This window comes from Vanacampus margaritifer, chromosome 17 (assembly GCF_051991255.1).
Source record: "Vanacampus margaritifer isolate UIUO_Vmar chromosome 17, RoL_Vmar_1.0, whole genome shotgun sequence".
Lineage (NCBI taxonomy): Eukaryota > Metazoa > Chordata > Actinopteri > Syngnathiformes > Syngnathidae > Vanacampus > Vanacampus margaritifer.
Window position 1 is genome coordinate 11,065,370 of NC_135448.1, and position 19,522 is coordinate 11,084,891.

Below are 19,522 nucleotides of genomic sequence, written 5' to 3' on the forward strand. Positions count from 1 at the left end.
CACATCCTTTATTGGATCAAAAAATTGGGTCATTTTGTATAAAACAACCCAGAAAGTTGGGTCGAATTGACCCATAAAGTGGATCGGTTCATTTTTTATCCATAATATAGTATTCATGTGACAATAGATTCATAATTTTGGTTGTAACAAGCACAGCTGCTGAGTTATTTATATGTTTACATATGTATACATATTTGCATATGCACACACATGCATATACACACATGCATACAACCAGTATACGTATACACTATCAATCATGATCGGCTTATTTCCATAGAAAAGTAAGTGATCGGCATATGTTGATCAATATCTTCCATTTCCGATCACAAAAAAACGATTACCGGCAGCTCGTATTTTGCAGTATAGCGCCCCCTCGCCCTTTACGCAACACTGCACTGTTACAAATATAAAATTTAAAAAAACTGGATAATGTTTGTGCATTTCAAATACAATGGATGGACGTTTGGATAAAATATGTGTGTGATTTTAAATGTGATTAATCAATTAATTGAAAAAAATAATCGATGGATAATCAATTCCTAAAACAATCATTATGTAAGCAGCTCTAAAATTGGGAAAATGTGCGGCTAATCCATGTGATCAGTCTTGGAACCAGTATCGGTTGATCTCACTAATGAATCGACAGCATAAAATCCTGATTGGAACGCTCCTAATATACGTATACATATACCCATACTGTACAGGCCTATACATACTGTATATGTTTTTTTTTTTTTCAAGAGGACCTCAAATGCATGATGCGAACTTGTAAGCAAGCCTAAGTGGTAGTCAATACTCTCGCCTTCCCTTCCCCCTCCCCTGTGACATCCCATCTGCAGCAGAGTGCATGCGTGGGCGCGGAGAATGGTGCATGTCAGTGGAGCCAGCCACCAGCAGGCCACGCAGCTCTCTGTGCTCTTTGTGTGAGCACATGTGTGCACAGAAAAGACGCGTTGTCTCGGAATGATTTGGTTATGGACACCAATACTGCAGGGCTCCCCCACCGCCATGTTGTTTTTACCCACTCTACATCTGTTTTAAACACACAAAGAGAGCACATACTCACTCGGTTATTTTTTTTTTCTGGCCACCGATGAGCTGTTTGTAGCTCGCGTGTTATTAAATCGATCGGTGCAACTGGTAGTTGTTGATTTGACACACAAAGTTACATCCAGTTATTGAACCAAAGTGGGCTATTACACGATTCCCATAAGTCAACTCAAGTGCAAAGCAATAGAGCAAAGCTATTCATAATCATCATATCGAATCCCAATATTTCACCTGACGGCTTTACCAAATAATCCTGCACTGAAAATAATCGTTACTATAATAAAATAATGCAAATGGGAGCACGTAAATTATACTAGCGGTCTGTTTTGAATTTGAGCCGCGCAGCCTGCACAGACATGCAACTCATGCGAGCCGCTGCAGGAGAAGCCAGCCTGTTTAAACAGGCCATAAAAATGAATCATTGCCAACGCGTGGAGAGACTCGGCCCCCTCTAAGCTAAGATATCGGGGGAAACCCGTACGAAAATGTAAGTGGGCTTGTATTTGTGAACATTAAGTCACAATTGGGCTCCTTAATGTTCGTCCCATTCATGCCACCGCGGTGATTTATGAGGTCCTGGAGGCAAACATGGCTCGGCTGCTTGCTTGCAGCATGCACCGTGTCAAGAGCTTGGCCATGCAAAATCAAAATACTGCTGCATTCAATTTGATAAAGGCTTCGGGGGGAAAGAAAAGTTAGAACCCATTTTGTCTGTCTATTTGTATTTTTTAAATCTCTAAATTTAAACCGTCACACATTAGCGCCTGCTAGGTTATTTATATTCATTACCAACCTGTTGTTCAATTTGCATAGTATTTTTAACATCCCGCGTATTTTTTTTTACGAGAATTAATAAAACGTCAATAATCGCTCTGTCAATAGAATAAGACTCAAAACACAAAACAACATATTTGTAGCAAGTTATTTTGTATTCTAACAAAAATAGTCAAGACATTGGAAGCTATACAAAAATAAAAATGCCCAGTTTCCATACAGGCCGGATATTGTTGAATTTTCACACACACCCAAAATAATTTCCACTCCAAAAAAAATCAATTCGTTATGGTAGTTACAGTCCTCCGTGATTTCTTCATCCTTACCGTCCCACAAAATGTGTGCCGAATAAACAGACTATAGTCGGATTGATTTGTGTTAATAGTTGAGATTCTGCAGGTCGATTGTTGTTAGAGATTCCGAGAAAAAATAGAAAGTGTCCGCAGAAATGTCCACGGGACTGTCCAGGGATTCTGACAAGCTCGGCGAGGCAGCGTCGGAGAGTTGCAGGCAGGAATCCGACGAGAAAGCTTGGAAGTCGTGTATAGAAACATCCAAAGCTGGGGGACTGTCGCCATTGTCCGGCACAGATGCCGAGCCGGGGCCCATTGTTGACACGCAGCCCAGAACAGTGGGTGACGGGTTGGGAAAATGTTTCAGATTTTTCTCATTGCTGTTCAGCGGCGCAGCGGCAAAGCTCACGGAGCTGCTATTGTGGACCTGCTGCGCGGATTCCAGATTGTTGTTGTGAAAGGAGAAAGTGTCTCTCTCCAGCAGGGCCCCGCTTTGCTCGTACTGGGGCCCTTCGTCGTCTTCGTCGCTGTGCATCCCGTCCTCCCCGCCGCCGGGACCCTTGCCCGCGTCCCCGTTGTGGTTCTCCTTGCTCTGCGTCTGCCGCTTGTGCTTCATGCGCCGGTTCTGGAACCACACTTTGACCTGCCGCTCGGTCAGGTCGAGCAGGGCCGCGATCTCTACCCTCCTGGGTCGGCACAGATACTTGTTGAAGTGGAATTCCTTCTCCAGCTCGAGTAGTTGCGTGTTGGTGTACGCCGTCCTGAGTCGGCGGGAGCCTCCGCTTAGCCCTCCGCCTTCTGCGGCCTCAGGCGAGCCTGGAGAACCGGGACAGAACCGTTACATAAGGCAGGCTTGAGCACACTCACACACACACAAAAAAAAAAATGGCACCCGAAGATATTTACTTCTTTTTTTTAAATTGATAATGGCTCGTCCGTTTTGGACGTAAAAATGCTCCAAACAAAGTGAGACACTAATGAATGCTGCAGAACTCCATCACTCTTCATTACTGTCACACATCAAAAGTGTGACTAGGAGAATAAATCAGCAAACTTTAAGCAAACTTTTTCTCATTTCCTCCCGAAGCTCTGTCTAAAATACTAATATCGCATTTTTAACGATATTATACGATATAATAAATCCCCCTCCCCCCTCATTAAAAATAATATAATTAAATCACCCACCTTTTGGGGAGAAGCAGACGGGTCCATTCGTGGATAAAGTGGTAGCGGTGGTCGTGGGCAGGTGGTTCCGCTTGGAGGCTTTCTTCTCCCGCATCCACGGGTACTCGGGAGGCAGCGAGGCGGTGGGCAGCGGGCTGCATCCGTCGGGGCTGTGTCTCGGGCGGCCGTGGCGCGGATGGCTGCCCGGGTTGAGGCTGGGGATGGTCTGCTCGAAGGGAGGAGGAATCAGTGTCGAGCTCTTGATTGATGAACTTTGAAATGAATCAGCGACAGGGGGGAAAGATGTCAGGCACTCAGCAAGCGACGGCTGACTATTGATAAATCCGCTCTCTCGCTCGAATTCGTAATTCATCTCCTCTCCCTACGAGCCCAGGAAAGTTTGCACGCGTTATTGTCGACGACCTCAATGGCCACGCGAAGACGAAAATCATTCAAAAAATGTCCTGTGATGGCTTCCTCTTCCTATTTCTGTGATTACGGCCGTGTGGGGACCGAGCTACTATGAAACTATTGAATTCATGGAGACAAGGTTGAAATTGGACCGAGTGGCCTGTCACATGATTACCTCTGCCCAATGACAATTTGGGCTTTAATCAAAAGAAGCCACTGACTGCCTGATTGATCCAAAAAGTCTTCTTGCTTGCTTGCTGCCGCCTCGCTCAGCTGTGCCACTTTTATTTACATCTTTCTCCTCACGACTGCGTACCACTAAGAGAAGAGACCCCCGCTCGAGGAAAAAAAAAGTGTTTTTAAGAATGGCCGACTCACTATTACAGGGAAGGACCCCGCGCGGATTCGTGCACTCCTCTTTCTCGTATTGTTTGAGGATGTCAGGCGAGAACGCCCCCCAACACACGCGCGCACACGCACACACATGCAACATATACCCCAAAAGTGCTATTAAGACTTCTTCAGAGAATCCTGCATGACGAAAGAGAAATACATGAGGATGAGCAGCAATAATAATAATTAAAATAAAAAAAAACAGACCACTATAGATGAAATAATTAGTGCCACTTTTAGGCCCTTGAGCAAGATAATATTAGTTTGTTGTTAGTTTGACGTAAATCTCATAAATGTGCGCACTCACATTTGAACACAAAATAATATATTAACCTGCATTTCGTCTGGCTAATAAAATAATTCTTCTTTATTTTTTTGAGATGGGATTTTTTTTTCAACATCTATCCAGTAATTTCCTGCAAAAATATGACTTTGACAAAAAAAGAAGAAGAAGAGTTAGGCAGTTATGTTATTAGCCTCACGATATTTGCTATGTTTACGCACGAGGTTAGCATAGTTCGATGGCTAACATCAGTTTTCGATGCTAGCCTAATTTTTGTTTACACTATTAGCTCTTTTACAGGGCTTAAACGCAAAAAAGCGTCTACAGTGTGCATTCAAGCTAACTAATGACCATAATGGTTTGTAATAAACATTAAAAACGAATAATTTGCTGCGTTATTAGTGAACGTCTCTCCCCTGCTGCGACTTTGCTTTATTGTCGTTCCAAAGTCATCTGTGAAAGCCACATTTATGGGAATGTTTCCACCCCCTTAAACACACCGTGATATATGTTTAAGAAAATAAAAGTACGACTTGGTGAGTAAGAGAGAGGAAGAAGTGGTATAGGTTCTCTCTCAGTTTGTTGCTTATATACCAAACAAAGAGTGCTGGAAGCCTGCACGCGATCAATCTTACTCGCCAAAAGGTCTGACAGCTCGGTGCCCTCACAACACATTTAAGGCTTCTAACTCTCCCCCGGATCAAATGCAGCCAGGAAGCGGCGAGAAACACTGGTCACTCAGATTAGAACCATTTTCTGCTGCTTCTAGCCCGAGCTGTCGCTGGAGGGATGTTTTAAAAGATAAATAAGAATCGGACCAGGCGAGTGCGTATTTCCTTGCAGGGGGAGGCAGTGAACGCACCACGGGTGAGTATCAAAAATGCATTCACCTGGATTTGATCTCTTATCGCTAACGGGAATTTACGCACTTACATGGAGATATTTTTGTACACATCGAAGCAGTTTGTTTGCGGAAGGTTGCCATAGGGAAAATTGGAATCAGGCACAGGCTTTGTGTATAAGGAAAAGTGTGGGAGGAGGCTTTTTTTCCCTGAGCCTACACACATTGCAACAGTGATTTAACACAACTTTCCCACGGATGTGACTATACTGCAATACATGGCTTAGTTTGATACTTTTTGTTTTAAATGCAGCTTAAGTGACACATATGGGTCAGATCAGTGGCTTGTGCGAATGTAGAAGTCCAGCTTCGACACACCATGGTTCAATTGTTCCAGGTCTCCCTGCTAACCATATGTCATGGATACTAATGCCCTGTTATATCAATCATATTCAGATTGGAAATGATTTTCGGGGGGACTACATTATGGAGGATAAAAAAAAAAAAAAGAACGAGTAAATATTGTTTTGTTGAAGCAATTGTGATAATGCATTTCATCTTCTTTAAATTTTGCTAGTCGAGAACTAAGATTTATTTTTAAATAAACACTCAAATTGATAAGATTTTTATTTGTTGCTGTTTTTGTCTGAATCCTATTCGTTTTTTTGCCCTTTGAAAGCTGAAAACAAATTCCCACGATAATTTAATGTCCTCATCACCCTAACGATGCATTTAAAGACATTTGGACTTTTACGTGCATTTTGCTGAATAATGAGATAAACAAGCCAATACAAATTCACGTGGAGCTAGTATCCTCTCTGACCACATTTGACCGACTCAAAACATATTCAGGGACATTAGTTTTCAAACGATTTCTCATTTAGATTGTTGTCTACTTGCAGGGGCTGCACAAGGGTCCGGTGCCTGACATTTTTATTATTATGGATGTGCCCCGCAGATGAGATGAGAGGAGGGAAGAAGAAGGCCACCCGAGAGTTTTCTTCACGTCTCATCAGGAAGAGAAGGAAATAAATTACGCAGCTTTTTTTGGGGGGGCTGCATGTAATGCTGAACGATATCAATGGCAAATTTACTGCGTATTTATTTTTGGGGTTGTTTTTTTAACGCACTATTTTCCTTGGCGAATGCAGATAATTATGTTTACTACATGCTTAAAAAAATAAAAAACACAAATGATGTGCATTCTTATATTAATTTGTCTAAATTAAAACAAATATGCTTGGAAAGTATTTCAATTGTTTTATTTACTTCTTCGAACTGGAGCAGCATGGAATGTATGAAAATGTTTGTCTTGTGTTTTAATTCTGTTCAATAAAGAAATGACTAAAATATCCTTCTTTCCACCCTTATTGCGTCGACTGATTGATTTTACATTCTGTGAGAAAATAAAAATAAAAACAAAATGTCTCATCGAAGAAGAAGGGTGGAAATAGTATGACGTGGGTTGAAAATGGGAGTTTGGGGTTGGGGGTGACTTGAACCACCGAGCTTCCCGCAAGGGTGTCAAATAATACCAGGACTACTTTTAACACTAAACAAAAAATAAATAACATCAGAAATTCCAAGCAAAGGTTGCATCCTTATAAGCTCGTGACCCTTATTTTGACAAATGCATTTCTTTCACGTATGCCACGGATCCTTTCACAAGTGCAACAAAATGCATTTCAAAAAAATAACTTCAAATGCGGATAAATAAGTTCACATAAAAAAATCGAATAACATGTTTTCGTAATACCCTGTTTGAATTTGAAAAACACTTAAAATAGATTAAATAGGCCTTGGCTCGCTCGACGTCCTCCTCGAGCCTTCAGAAATGTCTTTTTAAGAAGGAAAAAAAAAAGATTATTTATCCTATACGCTACTTCACACATCGTCAACTAAAGGGAACCTAAAGAAAAAAAAAGAAGGCAAAAAAGAGACAAAGGTAGACGCAGTGTGGAGGCACACAAACAAAAGACGGTGACGCGGTCCGGAGGTGGCTACAAGACAATGGGCGGAGTGATACGGACTGCGCCGTGCACCGCTACAGATGAGTCAGTTTGGGCGCCTCCTGGATTCTTCCCTGAGAGTATTGCGGTGTAAGGTCTGTGTACGTGGGCGTGGGATCACACACGCCGTGATGCTGACTGTTGCCCATCGTGATTGCTCCGTTGTAGTCCATGTTGGAGGACGGCGGGTGCGGGGGGTGCGGGAGGTGCGTGAGGCCGAAAACGGAAGCCCCGGAGTTGGCCATGGGTTCCACGTAACCTCCGCCGACATAAACGGGGCTGCCCTGCATGTGAGTGCCGTAGTTGCCTCCCTGTAGGGGGTGCGCGTCATACTCGGGCGTGGCCGAGTCGGGATACCTCTTGTGGGAGTTGTTCAGACCGGCGGCGGGGTATGACGTCGCCATGCCGTACGTGTTTTGATGATTCTTATTGTAAGATGTAGGCGACTCGTGGGACTCGTAAGAAACACTGTTCACGAGAGAATGCATAGAGCTGAGGTATCCTCCACCGGAAGGGGGGCCCACTGGACTGCGAGGGGACTGCCCCCCAGGGGAAGGCATCATCCCCACACCCTTCTGATCCTTCTTGTATTTCATCCTGCGGTTCTGGAACCAGATTTTGATCTGTCTCTCTGTCAGGTTGAGCAGGTTGGCCATCTCCACCCTCCGAGGCCTGCAAAGGTAGCGGTTGAAGTGGAACTCCTTCTCCAGCTCCACAAGCTGGGCGCTGGTGTAAGCCGTCCTGGCCCTTTTGGAAGCGGCCGACCCAGGAGGACTCTTGTCTCCCGGGCAACTCTCCACTGTGAGGGGATGGAGGAGGAGGAGGGTGTCAATCAGTAATCCATTACAGGCAGGACAGTGAGAGTGAAAGCAGAACACAGTAGATAAGAAAACTACAGGAGTGTTTGCTTACTGGATAAATACGCTCACGGGCCACAACATTGGTTACGCGTGGACATTATGACATCAGCAAATTTTCATTTTTCAGCCAACATATCCTCCAATTGAACGGCTGGGTCAAAAAGAACCCAATTTTGTTTTTTAAAAAAACAAACGAAAACAAAACATTATGCCGACCTGCTACTTGGGTCAACTTGACCCAACTTTCAACCCAAATTTTTGTACACAACAACTTCCAAAATTAGTAACTCGGGGAAATTTTTGACCCAATTGTTATGTTTTACCCAGCTGTTTTAAGGGTGTACAAACCAACAAATGCACTCAAAGTCAACCCAATTTGGCCAAAATCGTCCCGACGTGCTACTTGGGTCAATTTGCCCCAACTTTCTAATTGGGTTGTTTTGATAAAAACACCTTGAAGTTGGGTCAAACTGACCCAAGTAGCGTGGCAATGAATTGTTCTTTATTTATTTATTTTGACACAGCAGTTTTAAGGGTGTTCAAGTCAAACAAACACATTTAGTTACTATGCACACTTAAAACAGTTGGGTCAAAAATAACCCAATTCTGGTCGAAAACTGGACTGACCTGCTACTTGAGTCGATTTAATCTACCTTTCTGGGTTGTTTTGTACAAAACACAATTTTTTTGGGGTATAAAACAACACCCATATTTGGGTTGTTTTATACAAAGCAACCCAAAGTTGGCCAAACTGGCCAAAGTAGTGGGCCGGTAAAATTTTGACCCAATTTTTTATTTATTTATTTTTGCTTTGTTTGTTTGTTTGTATTTTTTACCCAGCAGTTTGTAGGGTGTACAATTTGGGTACAATCTAAACCAAACTGCTGGGTCAAAAACAACCCAATTTGGGTAAAGAATGGGAGCAAACCGTTAACTTGGGTCAATTTTTACCCATTTCTTTGTACAAAACAACCCAAAAATGTTGTTTTGTTATATACACTCTAAAAACAGATGGGTCAAAAGTAACCCATTTATGGGTCAAAAATGGACCGATCCACTTTATAGGTCAAATTTGACTCAACGTTCTGGATTGTTTTATGCAAAATAACAAAAAAAAATTGACCCAAGTAACCAATATTTATGAGTTGCTTTATGCTGAAAGACCCATTTATTGACTCAAAGTTGGGTCGAATTGACCCAAGTAGCGGATCGGTCCATGTTTGGATTCTTTTTGACATGTACAAAGCAGAGTTGGGTCAAAGTTGGCTCAAATTGACTCAAGTAGCAGGTCAATCCATTTTATGACCAAAATTGGGTTATTTTTGTCCAAGTAGTTTTAAGATTGAAAGAGAAAAATGCTCCATTTGATTGTCATACTGTCAGAAGGTATTAAATAACATTTATTATGGTTGTATCATATTGTAGCGGGAGCATGCTTCAATACATCGTTGTCATAGGAATCGAGGCAACATTAGGTGCTTTGCATGGGTGCAGAAATACAAAACATCACATATGTGAAACTCATTTTCGGAGTGGGCCACGTTGCGGTTTTTCTCAGACAGCCGTGATGACTGTAAAAATCTTATAATCACCTCATCATACTATCCATTTAGACTTGTATTGATTTTCAATACTGTACTAGAGTAGTTAACAAAAGCTTTGGTTAACAAAAAATACTTGTATCTGTTTGCTGCTAAAATGAAATAAAAAATAGTAAGGAACAAAAATATTCCTTTGCACTTAAAAAAATATTATTCATCATATTTTTTCTAGTGTCAAGATAATAAAGTAAACCTTGTCCCCCCCCCCTCTCTCTCTCTCTGATATTGTATTATCACTTTTCTGTGAGCAGACACTTAATTGTATCCCTGTAGTATCTTTTTGACACTTTCCCCGGTCCACAAAATTATTTGGTGAGCCTGATCTGACCCTCCGGGCCTCAGGTTTGACACTTGTGACTTTTTTTTTGTTTTTTTGCCTTGCAACATGAGACAGGAGAAATATCATAAGTAATGCAGTTCTACACATTTACCACAACCACAATAGCGAATACCTGCCTGTCAGTGTCAATCACAACTTATTGTCCTTGTAAAGACAGAATTACACCAATGTGATGAAAACTAGTTCTTCACTAAAAAGTCTCTGTAGCGAACCACAATGCATGAAAATCCAACTCAGGGTTGTCTCGCCTCTCACACGGTAGCATATGCCTCAGGCACATTTCTCATTGTGTGCACAACTTCACAGATAAGCCTGCCCCTTCTTGCAGCAAAGCAAGGCACACTTGGAGTTTTTGTGGCAGGCGGCCAACAGCACATAGTAAATTTTACTACCTGTCGAGCCAAACATGGAGCAGAGGGACTGTAAGATGACATAACCTCCACTGAGGAACTAATAGCTCGTAAATTTATAGGAGGACAGAGTCATACATGACACCAAATTATAATGGCGTGCTAACTTATCAAATTCGGCATCACTTCATTTGCTAAGGTTTTCCTTTAGTGAGACAAGTGGCCCATGTTTAGCATGTTTGTTGACTCTGTGGGGACGCTATGTGATCAGTGCATGTGTATGTTTACAGTAGGCAGAGGTCATCTGCGGGGCAAGCAGGCAAATGGCGGGATTTAGCCCCAAAGCATGGCCTTATTTAGTGCGGTGAAGTGGGGGGGTGTAGCCCTTTAACCCCCCCCCCCCAAGTCCTTCCCATACCGAATTTGGACGCCGTTAACAGAACTACTCAGAGGTGTTGATTATTCCCCTCCCTGCTTCCTGAAGTCGCATGTAAAATTTCCCTCTATGTGACATTGGAAGAAGTGGGAACATCCCCCCCACTTGCTGTGGCCTTCACAGTGGGAGTATTATATGATGTGTGTTTTGACACCCCCGCCCCTCCCTCCTCGACACTCCCGACACGAATTTCACGGTGCGGCTTGCGTGTGCGTTGTACCTGAACTGGCGCTATTTGCGGGTTTCTGCTTGGTGTTCTGCCGGGACTCCTTCATCCAGGGGAAGATCTGCTTGCCGCGGGCGCCCGACGACGGCGAGCCGCTCTTGGCGCTCGGCTGGCCGCTGCCGTTGCTGGCGTTGTGGCCCGTATCGGAAGGGGAGCGGGAAGGAGGAGGGCTGCCCTCGGGATGGTGATGCGCCTTGGCCGTGCCGTCGCAGCTCTCCGCCTGCATCTCCGGCGGCTTGTGCAGAGGAGCTTGCACGGAGCCGTCGGGAGACTGCAGGGAGCAGGCGGGTCGATGGTAGTCACTTTCCACATGAGAGGCGCGGGGATATTGGACCTGATTGGCATCATAACTGAAGCTATTTGCGCTTTGATACGGGTAGCCACTGTAAATTGCCGAGCTGTCGTAGTAGGTTGCCTTTTGCATCTCGCCGTTTCCCAATATTTATTTCACAAAGTGACAGGGTCTTGACACCCTTGTAGAAGAACATTGGCACCCCGTGGTCACGTGACGCCTCTCCGCCAATGGCCTCCTCGGGTGAACCTGGGGTTACAACAAGCACTGTGAGGAGACGAAATGGTGGCGATCCATCTTACTTTTCAATGCAGGCCTGACACTGCGCACTATAGGCGAGATTGGGCCCGGCGCTTGTGCGCGCGATTGCCGTTTACCTTCTGGCTTGCACCGGCCAACCTTCTATTACCATCTGTGCTAAACAACATGCACTCAGAAACAGTTCGAATCAATTACGGGACCTAACAAGAAAGGGAATGTCATTTTAAGACACTCTTATTATTAAGCGCAATACAATAAAATCAGAATTTCACTGTGAGTTGTAATTATTAAACGAATCCTTTTTTGTCCTCTCTCAACCACTTACTGCAAGGCGTAAACAAGCACATTCCCTTCTGTGCCTTCCTTAAAGATAAAAACTTCGGAAAACCAGAAAAACCGGGTGGACATTGATGCATCTTTAGGACCACGATGTGAACTTTTGCTGTCCTGACCCATAATAATGGCGGCTGGTGGTGTTGACTTGGCGGCTGACCGGACCGAGCTCGGAACAAACCGGCCAGAATTGCTGCCGGGCCTACTACGAGCCATTAAGGTAACCTGAATATTAGTGTATTATTATATTTTAAAGCACATATGGTCATAAAAATGAATAAAAAAAAGCGTAGAAAAGAGAATAGTATGAGCTACCTTGATTTTAATCCGATTTTGACATTAAGTGGGCCCTAATATCACACGAATAAAAATTATCGCTAATAATAATAATAATAATAATGATAATAACAATAATAATAATAAACGAATTTTATGTATTTATTTTGTAATAATAAATTATGAGTGGTAAATGCAACTTTACATGTGTTTGCTTTCAAGCCGAGCAAGCATTAGTGCACATTAATTAAAAATGTTTTTTATATATAAAATATATATTTTTTTAAATACTGAAAAGGTTATTATATAAAAATGCAGTAAAACGATATTGCGTGACAAGCAGGTAAATCTGCTGAAAATGAGCTCTAGCGAGCGAATAATTAAAGCAAAAGTAATCATCTCGACTGGATCTGCAGCGCCGGAAGACTCGGCCGATTTCTCCTAAAACAGATTGTGTGGCAAAAGTGTGCATTAATCCCAAAAGAGCGAGTAGGAGGCAGGCTTGATCTTGCAAGCGCGCAGCCGTGCAGTGCTCTACGTTAAGAGAAATCTGCGAGTGTGTGAACTCTTCCTGAACCGAGATCCAAGTCATACGGTGATAAATCACCGCTCGCGACACACAAACTCGGCCATTTAGAACCGGGGCAGCCTATTCCTGGCCTGCTTACCTTAACCTCTGACGACCAATGCAGAGCAGCGAGCAATATTTTCTCATTCAGCGACGAAATCGATCAAAGTAGTAATCCGGAGGAAAGTTGAGGAGGAGGCAGGGCTGGGCTGCAGAAGCGAGCGCCATGCGTGCAGGCGGCAACCACAACAAGAAGAATCGAGGAGAGAGAGAGAAGCCCCCTTGCTTTTTTTCTTTCTTTCTTTCTTCCACCCTTCTCGTGTCTTCCCCACTCGACGTGGATGTGTACATGGAGATTACGAAAGCAGGCGGGTCAGCGAGATAAATCTTATCTGGCTTCAAGGGCTGAATTTATCGCCACGCCATTGGAAGCAATGCTTCTCCAGAGCAATAATAGAGCCATGCACGCAGCCGGTGGGGGATACGAGGCTGGACCGGACCTCTTGCGTGATCGCCAGTGAACTGGCCCGAACCGCAGCGTCACACCATAGACAAGAAAAATTATGCAAATGAAGTAGCGCCTTGGAAAAGGCAGTTCAAATCAAGTGGCTGCTTCGCCTCCTCCTCCTCACCCAAGCAAATGAGGGAGAGAGAGAGAGAGAGAGACAGAGAGAGAGAGAGAGAAGGGGGAGAGAAATAGAACATAATCACAAATACTAAGCGAGAAGTCCATTTTTATATTTTATATTTACTTTCTTTACAATGGACGCTAAACAAGACGCGCAATTGTATAGACATTAATCATTAACCTTTTCATCTTGGGATGTAATATTTCAAATCAGCACTCCAAAGTGGATGTATGATCAAGTGAGCAGAAGAGCGTGGGGGAATCCCTCTGCGTGGTAATGTTGTCTTTTTTTCTTAAGAGAAAGGAAAACGTCTTGTCAGCTTTACGAGAGGGGAAAAAAACTCCAAAATACGCTACGCGTGGGCCCAAAAATTCACGCGTGAGGTTTTTTTTTAAGACGCCTCGGCTTAATTATTGACCTCTTTGTGCTGTGTTCAAACTGCTGATTCCTCTCCTCTCTCTTTTTAATGCGCGTAAAAGGAGGTTAAAAGTCATCGAGGTGGGGGAGAAAACGGCGTGAGGAGTGAGCCGATAGGGAAAAGGCCGGTAAACAGATGTAGAAAATATATAAATATGTATCGCACGTGCACACGACTGGAGTAGAAATGGGTTTTTGAAAGGAGCGAGGCAGCGCTCCAAGAGCCTTCCTCGTCACGTTTATAGTGACAAATTACACCTCGCAGACAAGTGGAAGAGAAGGAATTATTGCTCCCGGCCTGCTCATGTTGCACATCCTAAGAAAAGTCACACACTGCTTCTGTCAGGCCTTTGGTGGGCGTGCTAGTTATTATTTTCAAAAAATTGAATAAGCAGCCATCAGGAGATAAATCAATAAAGACGAATATAGACTTACCGGTGTAGTCGCGTGTGTGAGGTGGCTTTATGGGCTTGGATTTCTGCAATGGAGAAGGGGAATTATGTTGTGCAATATTTCTGCAGGGTATTATTTCATTAGGTATTGCATAAAAATGGGCACATTTAGTTGAAGACGTGAATATGAATTCCATAATAAAAGCCTTTTGATGACTAAATTGTTTCCTTAAGCCTGTTGGGTTTAAAATAACCTATGCAATATAGGTTGGAAAAATACAATATTGTTTACAAAAATGTACCCAACATTAAGAAATAGCCCAGTATAGGTTAAAATAGCCCAATATGGATTAAAACTGAAGCAATGGATTAAAAACAAAACTACAATAGTGGTTAAAAAAAGGCCAATACGTTTTTAACAAGTAATCCAGTATCCAGTAGTGTCAAAAAATTGCCCAATATGGGTTGAAATTGTAAAAAGATATATATTGGTTAAAAACAACCCAATAATCAGTTTTAAGATATAGCCTGTAAATAAAATAGGTTTAGAAAAACAACATTGGTTAAAATTAACCCAGTAAGTGTTTTTCGCCCCCAAATAGGCCAGTATGGGTTAAAATAGCCCATAGTGGGTTAAAAGTGACCAACATGAACAGGGAAAAAATGTTAAAAATAACCCAATATGCGTATGTGTTAAAACTAACCCAATCTGGGTTAAAAATGCAATATTGGTTAAAATAAATGAATAACCCATATGCGGTTTTTTTTAAATTTATTTCCCAGTATGGGTTCAAACTGGTTCTCTATGGGCTCAAAAGAGTTTTAATGCTGGATGTCAAATATCGCAAACTAATATTTCCACATTGAGTCAAATCTCGCTGTCTCTCTGTTTAGTAATCCAAGTAAGAAAATGAAAATAGCTTTATGCAAATACGCTGTTTGTTGTTTCCCTCTCGGCCGGTAAGCATTTTTCCCACAAACGGATCGAATAGTCATTAGCTGCCGAGCACCATCTTCCCCAAGTCCCCGCGCCCATAAATCACGCCGGAGCGCCGTGACCTCAGTGCGGCCGAGCCGTCCTGCGTGGCACTCCGTCTTCCATTATAGGCTCGTTTTCCCCCCTTGGAACCACACAACCCCACAGCGTTCACCTACTTTTTGGATTCTACATTCGATTCGCTTAGGAAACCAAGTCGAGCGTTTTGGAGAAATTTTTGCTTGAGTTTCTATTGTAACATTTAAAATAATAATCGCATGAAAATGTGAAATTTTGTTTATTTTTATTTTTTGTTTACTAAAAATATGATTTCAATTTCTACTGGAGATATGCATCGATCTCCTCCAACAAGGGCTCATAAATAGACTAATACGAGATATAGCCTCCGTGTTTCTCTCGTGACCTATATTTGCAAATACGTCTAAATATGATCGTACGAATATATCAAATTCGCCCAACTAACTCCCTTTAATACTGACCTGTGCCTCACGCTGCAATAACTCACCACAGCAACGAACAATCGGCGGAAATGCCTCAAAATAAAATCCATCCTCCCAAAGCTCGGACTCTCTCCGCGTGGAAAAACATATCCGTCCTTGACAGCCGTTACATCCACTCACACACGCACGCACACACACGCATAAAAGTAGAGCGTTTCTCCTATTTGATTTCGCCTCTTTTCCTTTTTTCCTGGTTCTCCTGCCCACGCGATAAACACAAGCTACCAAGCCAGGACTCCCCTCGTGGAAAGTGGGGTTATAATGAGCATCATATGGCCGCATCGGGGCTCCGGTTTGCTCGGCGCAGCCATAACATGGAGCGGCGTCACGTGACGCGACGTCAATTTAAATCCTTTTTATTTGAGCCTGTGAATCATTAATGGAGACAGTGAGATGTGATTAAAAAATTTTTTTTTTAAAAAGAGGATTATGTCACACATGTTTGGGGTTTTCACGCGTGGCCTCCTTTGGTGAAATTCTAAAGGGCTCATGAATTGATTCATTTTCTCTATAATGCTAAAAGTAGATTATTCAAACCGGATTGCGATGATCATTCAGATCGACTCAGTGTCGCCCCCATTTTCTGTGGTGGCGTTTAGCGGTAGCGTTCAATTTGGAGGCAAGTCACAAAATAATGCTAATCACTTGAGAGGCAAACTTTGCATATTGGGTGTAAAAAACGACTTTTGGAGGAGAATTTGGGTGGTTGCCAGCACCCACGGAGTGTGCCACTCGTGCGCCATGGGAACTATCTGGCGCCCGGAACCTGCACCAAAACGTTGCCAACATGGCCGGCAGAGCCTCTCTCTCTCTCTCCCTTGCTCTCTCTCTCTCCTCGGCACCGTTTGGCGCTTGTTTTCAGTCAACACCGAGAAGCGGGCGTGGAAAAATCCCACCACAACAATTAATCACTCGTGGACAACGTCCCCCCCCCCCCCCCCCCCCGCCCTGCATACTCCCACCACCCGGCCGGAGCCCTGCCTTTTGTGTTCCCAAACTTGAGCGGTAAACTTTTAAAAGGCAGGAACTCGAGCGGCGGAATTCACAATGCGTAAAAGTACGGGAGAAGTTGACTTTTACGCACGGAACAAACATACATTTTACGCACGGGAGAGCTGTTAACCGGTATGTGTCCTTAATGCTTTTTCTTCTGTGATTACAGATGGAATCCTTTCACGAGGATTACTTGGCGTGGACGGGCTGAGTTTTTTTTTTTTTTTTTGTCTCACCTTTCATCACTCTACGTGAACTTTTCTGTGACCCGGACTGAAGAGATTCAAGTGCAGACTTATTTGAGGACGTAACGTCTTCTATTTAGCATTTCTGTCACGTTTTAGCAGCTAGCTTAGTTAACATTACTGTACATCTTTTTAGGGTGAGCTTTTGGTGTCGTTTACACAAACCGAAGCTTCTTATCATGTCAGCGAGGATGAGTTCAAAGACCCATTTGGACGATAGCCAGCACAAGAAGCATATCTTTGCACAATGTTGACATGCAGCTCTTTACAGGCAACTAAAAGGGATGATAGCAAGCAAACATCAACGATAATGAAACATGGAACGCCTTAAAAGTGACTTTCTGAAGTTGATTGTGGGGGTTATTTTTGCATGTTATTAAATAAAATTGAACGTCAACGCTGGTCTCTTTCTTAATTTGAAAAATGAAAATTTTGCATTTTACATTTTAAAATGTAAGCAGATTATTTTAGCAATAGCGAGCAAACTAGCTTAAGCCCTGAGGGACTCTGTTAATGATTTACAAGGTACTTTGGTCCATTGTGTTTTCTTTTTCAATGGACCTTTCATTTTGAGCTGTCCTGGCTACAGTTCCTTTTATACTACTGCTAATGTCAAATACACGATTCTTCATTGAAATCACAAGCTTAAATTTAAATATTGTATTAACATTATTCACTACTGAAACATGATTCATTCAATGTACAGGATGTCACACTCAAAGACATCGCTTATAACCAAAGTAACAGCCCCATTCTAATTTATATTAAAATAATAAATGTTTAAAATTTCCACCTAGCTACAAAAGGGTCGATAAAGTCTTCAAACTACTCACAAGCCATGACGGTCAGTGTGGAGCAGAGGAGATGTGACTCACGCCCTGAAGAGATCACTTCAAATGAAAATAAGTCGCATTTCCACATCTATTTCTAACCCCGGACCATTCATTATTCAACGAGCCAAATTAAAATTTCAGCACATTGGAAGTGACCTCTATTGGCAAATGACTCGGAGATTGTAATTGGACTTCTTCATGGAGTCTGCGCAGAATTGCTGTCAGTCACACTCAACGCCATTTTTTTTTTTTGCATGTGGAGCGAACATGAATCATAAAAACGCACCATCACGCAAAAATTACAAAAAAGAAATACCATTCGTGCCCACTAATCACTACAAAAACATTGGTTGTCTCGCACAAAAGCAACACGTTTCTCCCCCTTTGTCCCAAACTGACTGGGGTGTCTCTTTGGATGAATTCATGGCCGAGGTTCACACCTTAAAAGGCACTTCTTCTTTTTTTCCTCTACCGTGCCGTCTCGGGGTCAATCTTCAACGCAAAGAAACGGCTCTCGGGGGTCTCAGCACTGATGTATGGTCTGAACATTGTATGTGTCGAGAGGTCAGGGGTCACAAGAAGGGCTGTGGGCCGGTGATTGGTCAGAGTCGGCCGTGTCCCTTGGTTGAACCCTTCATTGTTTGGATGTAGCAGGTAGTGACCAACTCACACTCTGGTGCACTGAGGCTGGCTGAGGTCGCCTTGTAATGGCGTTTGACAATTTAGGTTTTTGGGCTTGGGTGTCAAAAGTCAAGCTTGTGACAAGCGCATTTTGATTCCTGAGGTTTTAAATTACAGTCCAGCGTGTTTATGGAAATTTACAGTGTCTGTAAATACACACTTGAAACGGCTGGGTCAAAAATAACCCAATTTTAGTCCGCAATTGGACTGGTCAGTACTTGAGTCATTTTGACCCAACTTTGGGTTGTTTTGTCTCCAACATTCTGGTTGATTTGTACCAAAAAGTAGGTCGTTTTTGGGCAGCGTGTCTTATTTTTTGACCCAGCAGTTGAGTGTATAGGTAAACTTAAACACAACTTACTATAATGTTTTGTAAACAGTACATATTATTTTTTAATATGGAACAACCCAAAGTTGAGTCAAATTGACCAAGAAGGTCGGTACAATTTTTTTTTTACCAAAATTGGGATATTTTTGACCCAGCATATTTAAGAATGTATAATACGTATATTAACTCAAGAACACCTGTACTGGAGTATTGTAAACATTATATACAAATGTATTTCTTTTGTATAAAACAATTTTGAAAAGCTGGGTTGTTTTGATAAAAACAACTCAAAGTTGGGTCAATTTCACCCAAGTAGCATTGGTAATTTTTTTTACAAAAATGGGGTCATTTGAACAGTTTTAAGAGTATATACTACATATCTAAATGTATATTGGGTATTATAAACAATGCATTCTATTGTATAAAACAACCCAAAAAGGGCTGTTTTGATAAAAACAAAGTTGGGTCAAATTGACTCAAGTAGCAGATCCCATTTTTAATCAAATTTAATATTTTTTATATACTATACATAGGTAAACTTCAGCAACTGCATTTATTATAAAGTACTGGAAGAAATGTTTTCAAAAAAAATATATATATATATATATATATATAACCCACAAAAACGAGTTTTCAGCAACCCAAAATTGGATAAAATTGGGTTATTTTTGACCCAGCAGTTTTGCATCAATATCAGTAAACTTTTTATTCTATTTTGTTTAGGTGCTAAAAACAATATACTG

The 19,522-nt window shown here is 42.4% G+C and overlaps 2 protein-coding genes and 1 long non-coding RNA gene across 8 annotated transcripts in view; 1 reads left to right on the forward strand and 2 right to left on the reverse strand.

Annotated features, from left to right (window-relative positions):
- Positions 1-1,963: 1,963 nt before the first annotated feature.
- Positions 1,964-5,209, reverse strand: LOC144037474 (homeobox protein Hox-A2a-like). Of its 2 annotated transcripts, XM_077549004.1 has the most exons (3): positions 5,007-5,207; positions 3,306-3,556; positions 1,964-2,936 (listed from the first exon to the last, which is right to left on the reverse strand). In XM_077549004.1, the coding sequence occupies exons 2-3, from the start codon at positions 3,397-3,399 to the stop codon at positions 2,206-2,208; spliced, it is 825 nt and encodes a 274-aa protein (XP_077405130.1). In that variant the 5' UTR covers positions 3,400-3,556; positions 5,007-5,207; the 3' UTR covers positions 1,964-2,205. The 2 variants fall into 2 exon arrangements, with proteins under 2 accessions (XP_077405130.1, XP_077405129.1); XM_077549003.1 differs by having other exon boundaries at positions 3,306-5,209.
- A 1,250-nt stretch (positions 5,210-6,459) lies between these two features.
- Positions 6,460-19,522, reverse strand: part of hoxa3a (homeobox A3a) — a 29,422-nt gene continuing 16,359 nt past the window's right edge. For 3 of the 5 annotated variants that reach the window (XM_077548997.1, XM_077548998.1, XM_077549000.1), the window contains 3 exons: positions 14,246-14,288; positions 11,029-11,575; positions 6,460-8,020 (listed from right to left, as the gene is read on the reverse strand). In XM_077548997.1, coding sequence (XP_077405123.1) covers positions 7,257-8,020; positions 11,029-11,458 — 1,194 coding nt within the window. In that variant the 5' untranslated portion in view covers positions 11,459-11,575; positions 14,246-14,288 and the 3' untranslated portion in view covers positions 6,460-7,256. Of the gene's footprint in view, positions 8,021-11,028; positions 11,576-12,864; positions 13,315-14,245; positions 14,289-15,678; positions 15,855-19,522 lie in introns of those variants that run through there. The other 2 variants (XM_077549001.1, XM_077548999.1) reach the window with 2 other exon arrangements.
- Positions 11,827-17,334, forward strand: LOC144037484 (uncharacterized). Its single transcript, XR_013288923.1, has 2 exons — positions 11,827-12,140; positions 16,862-17,334. It is a non-coding gene; the product is annotated as an uncharacterized LOC144037484 (long non-coding RNA).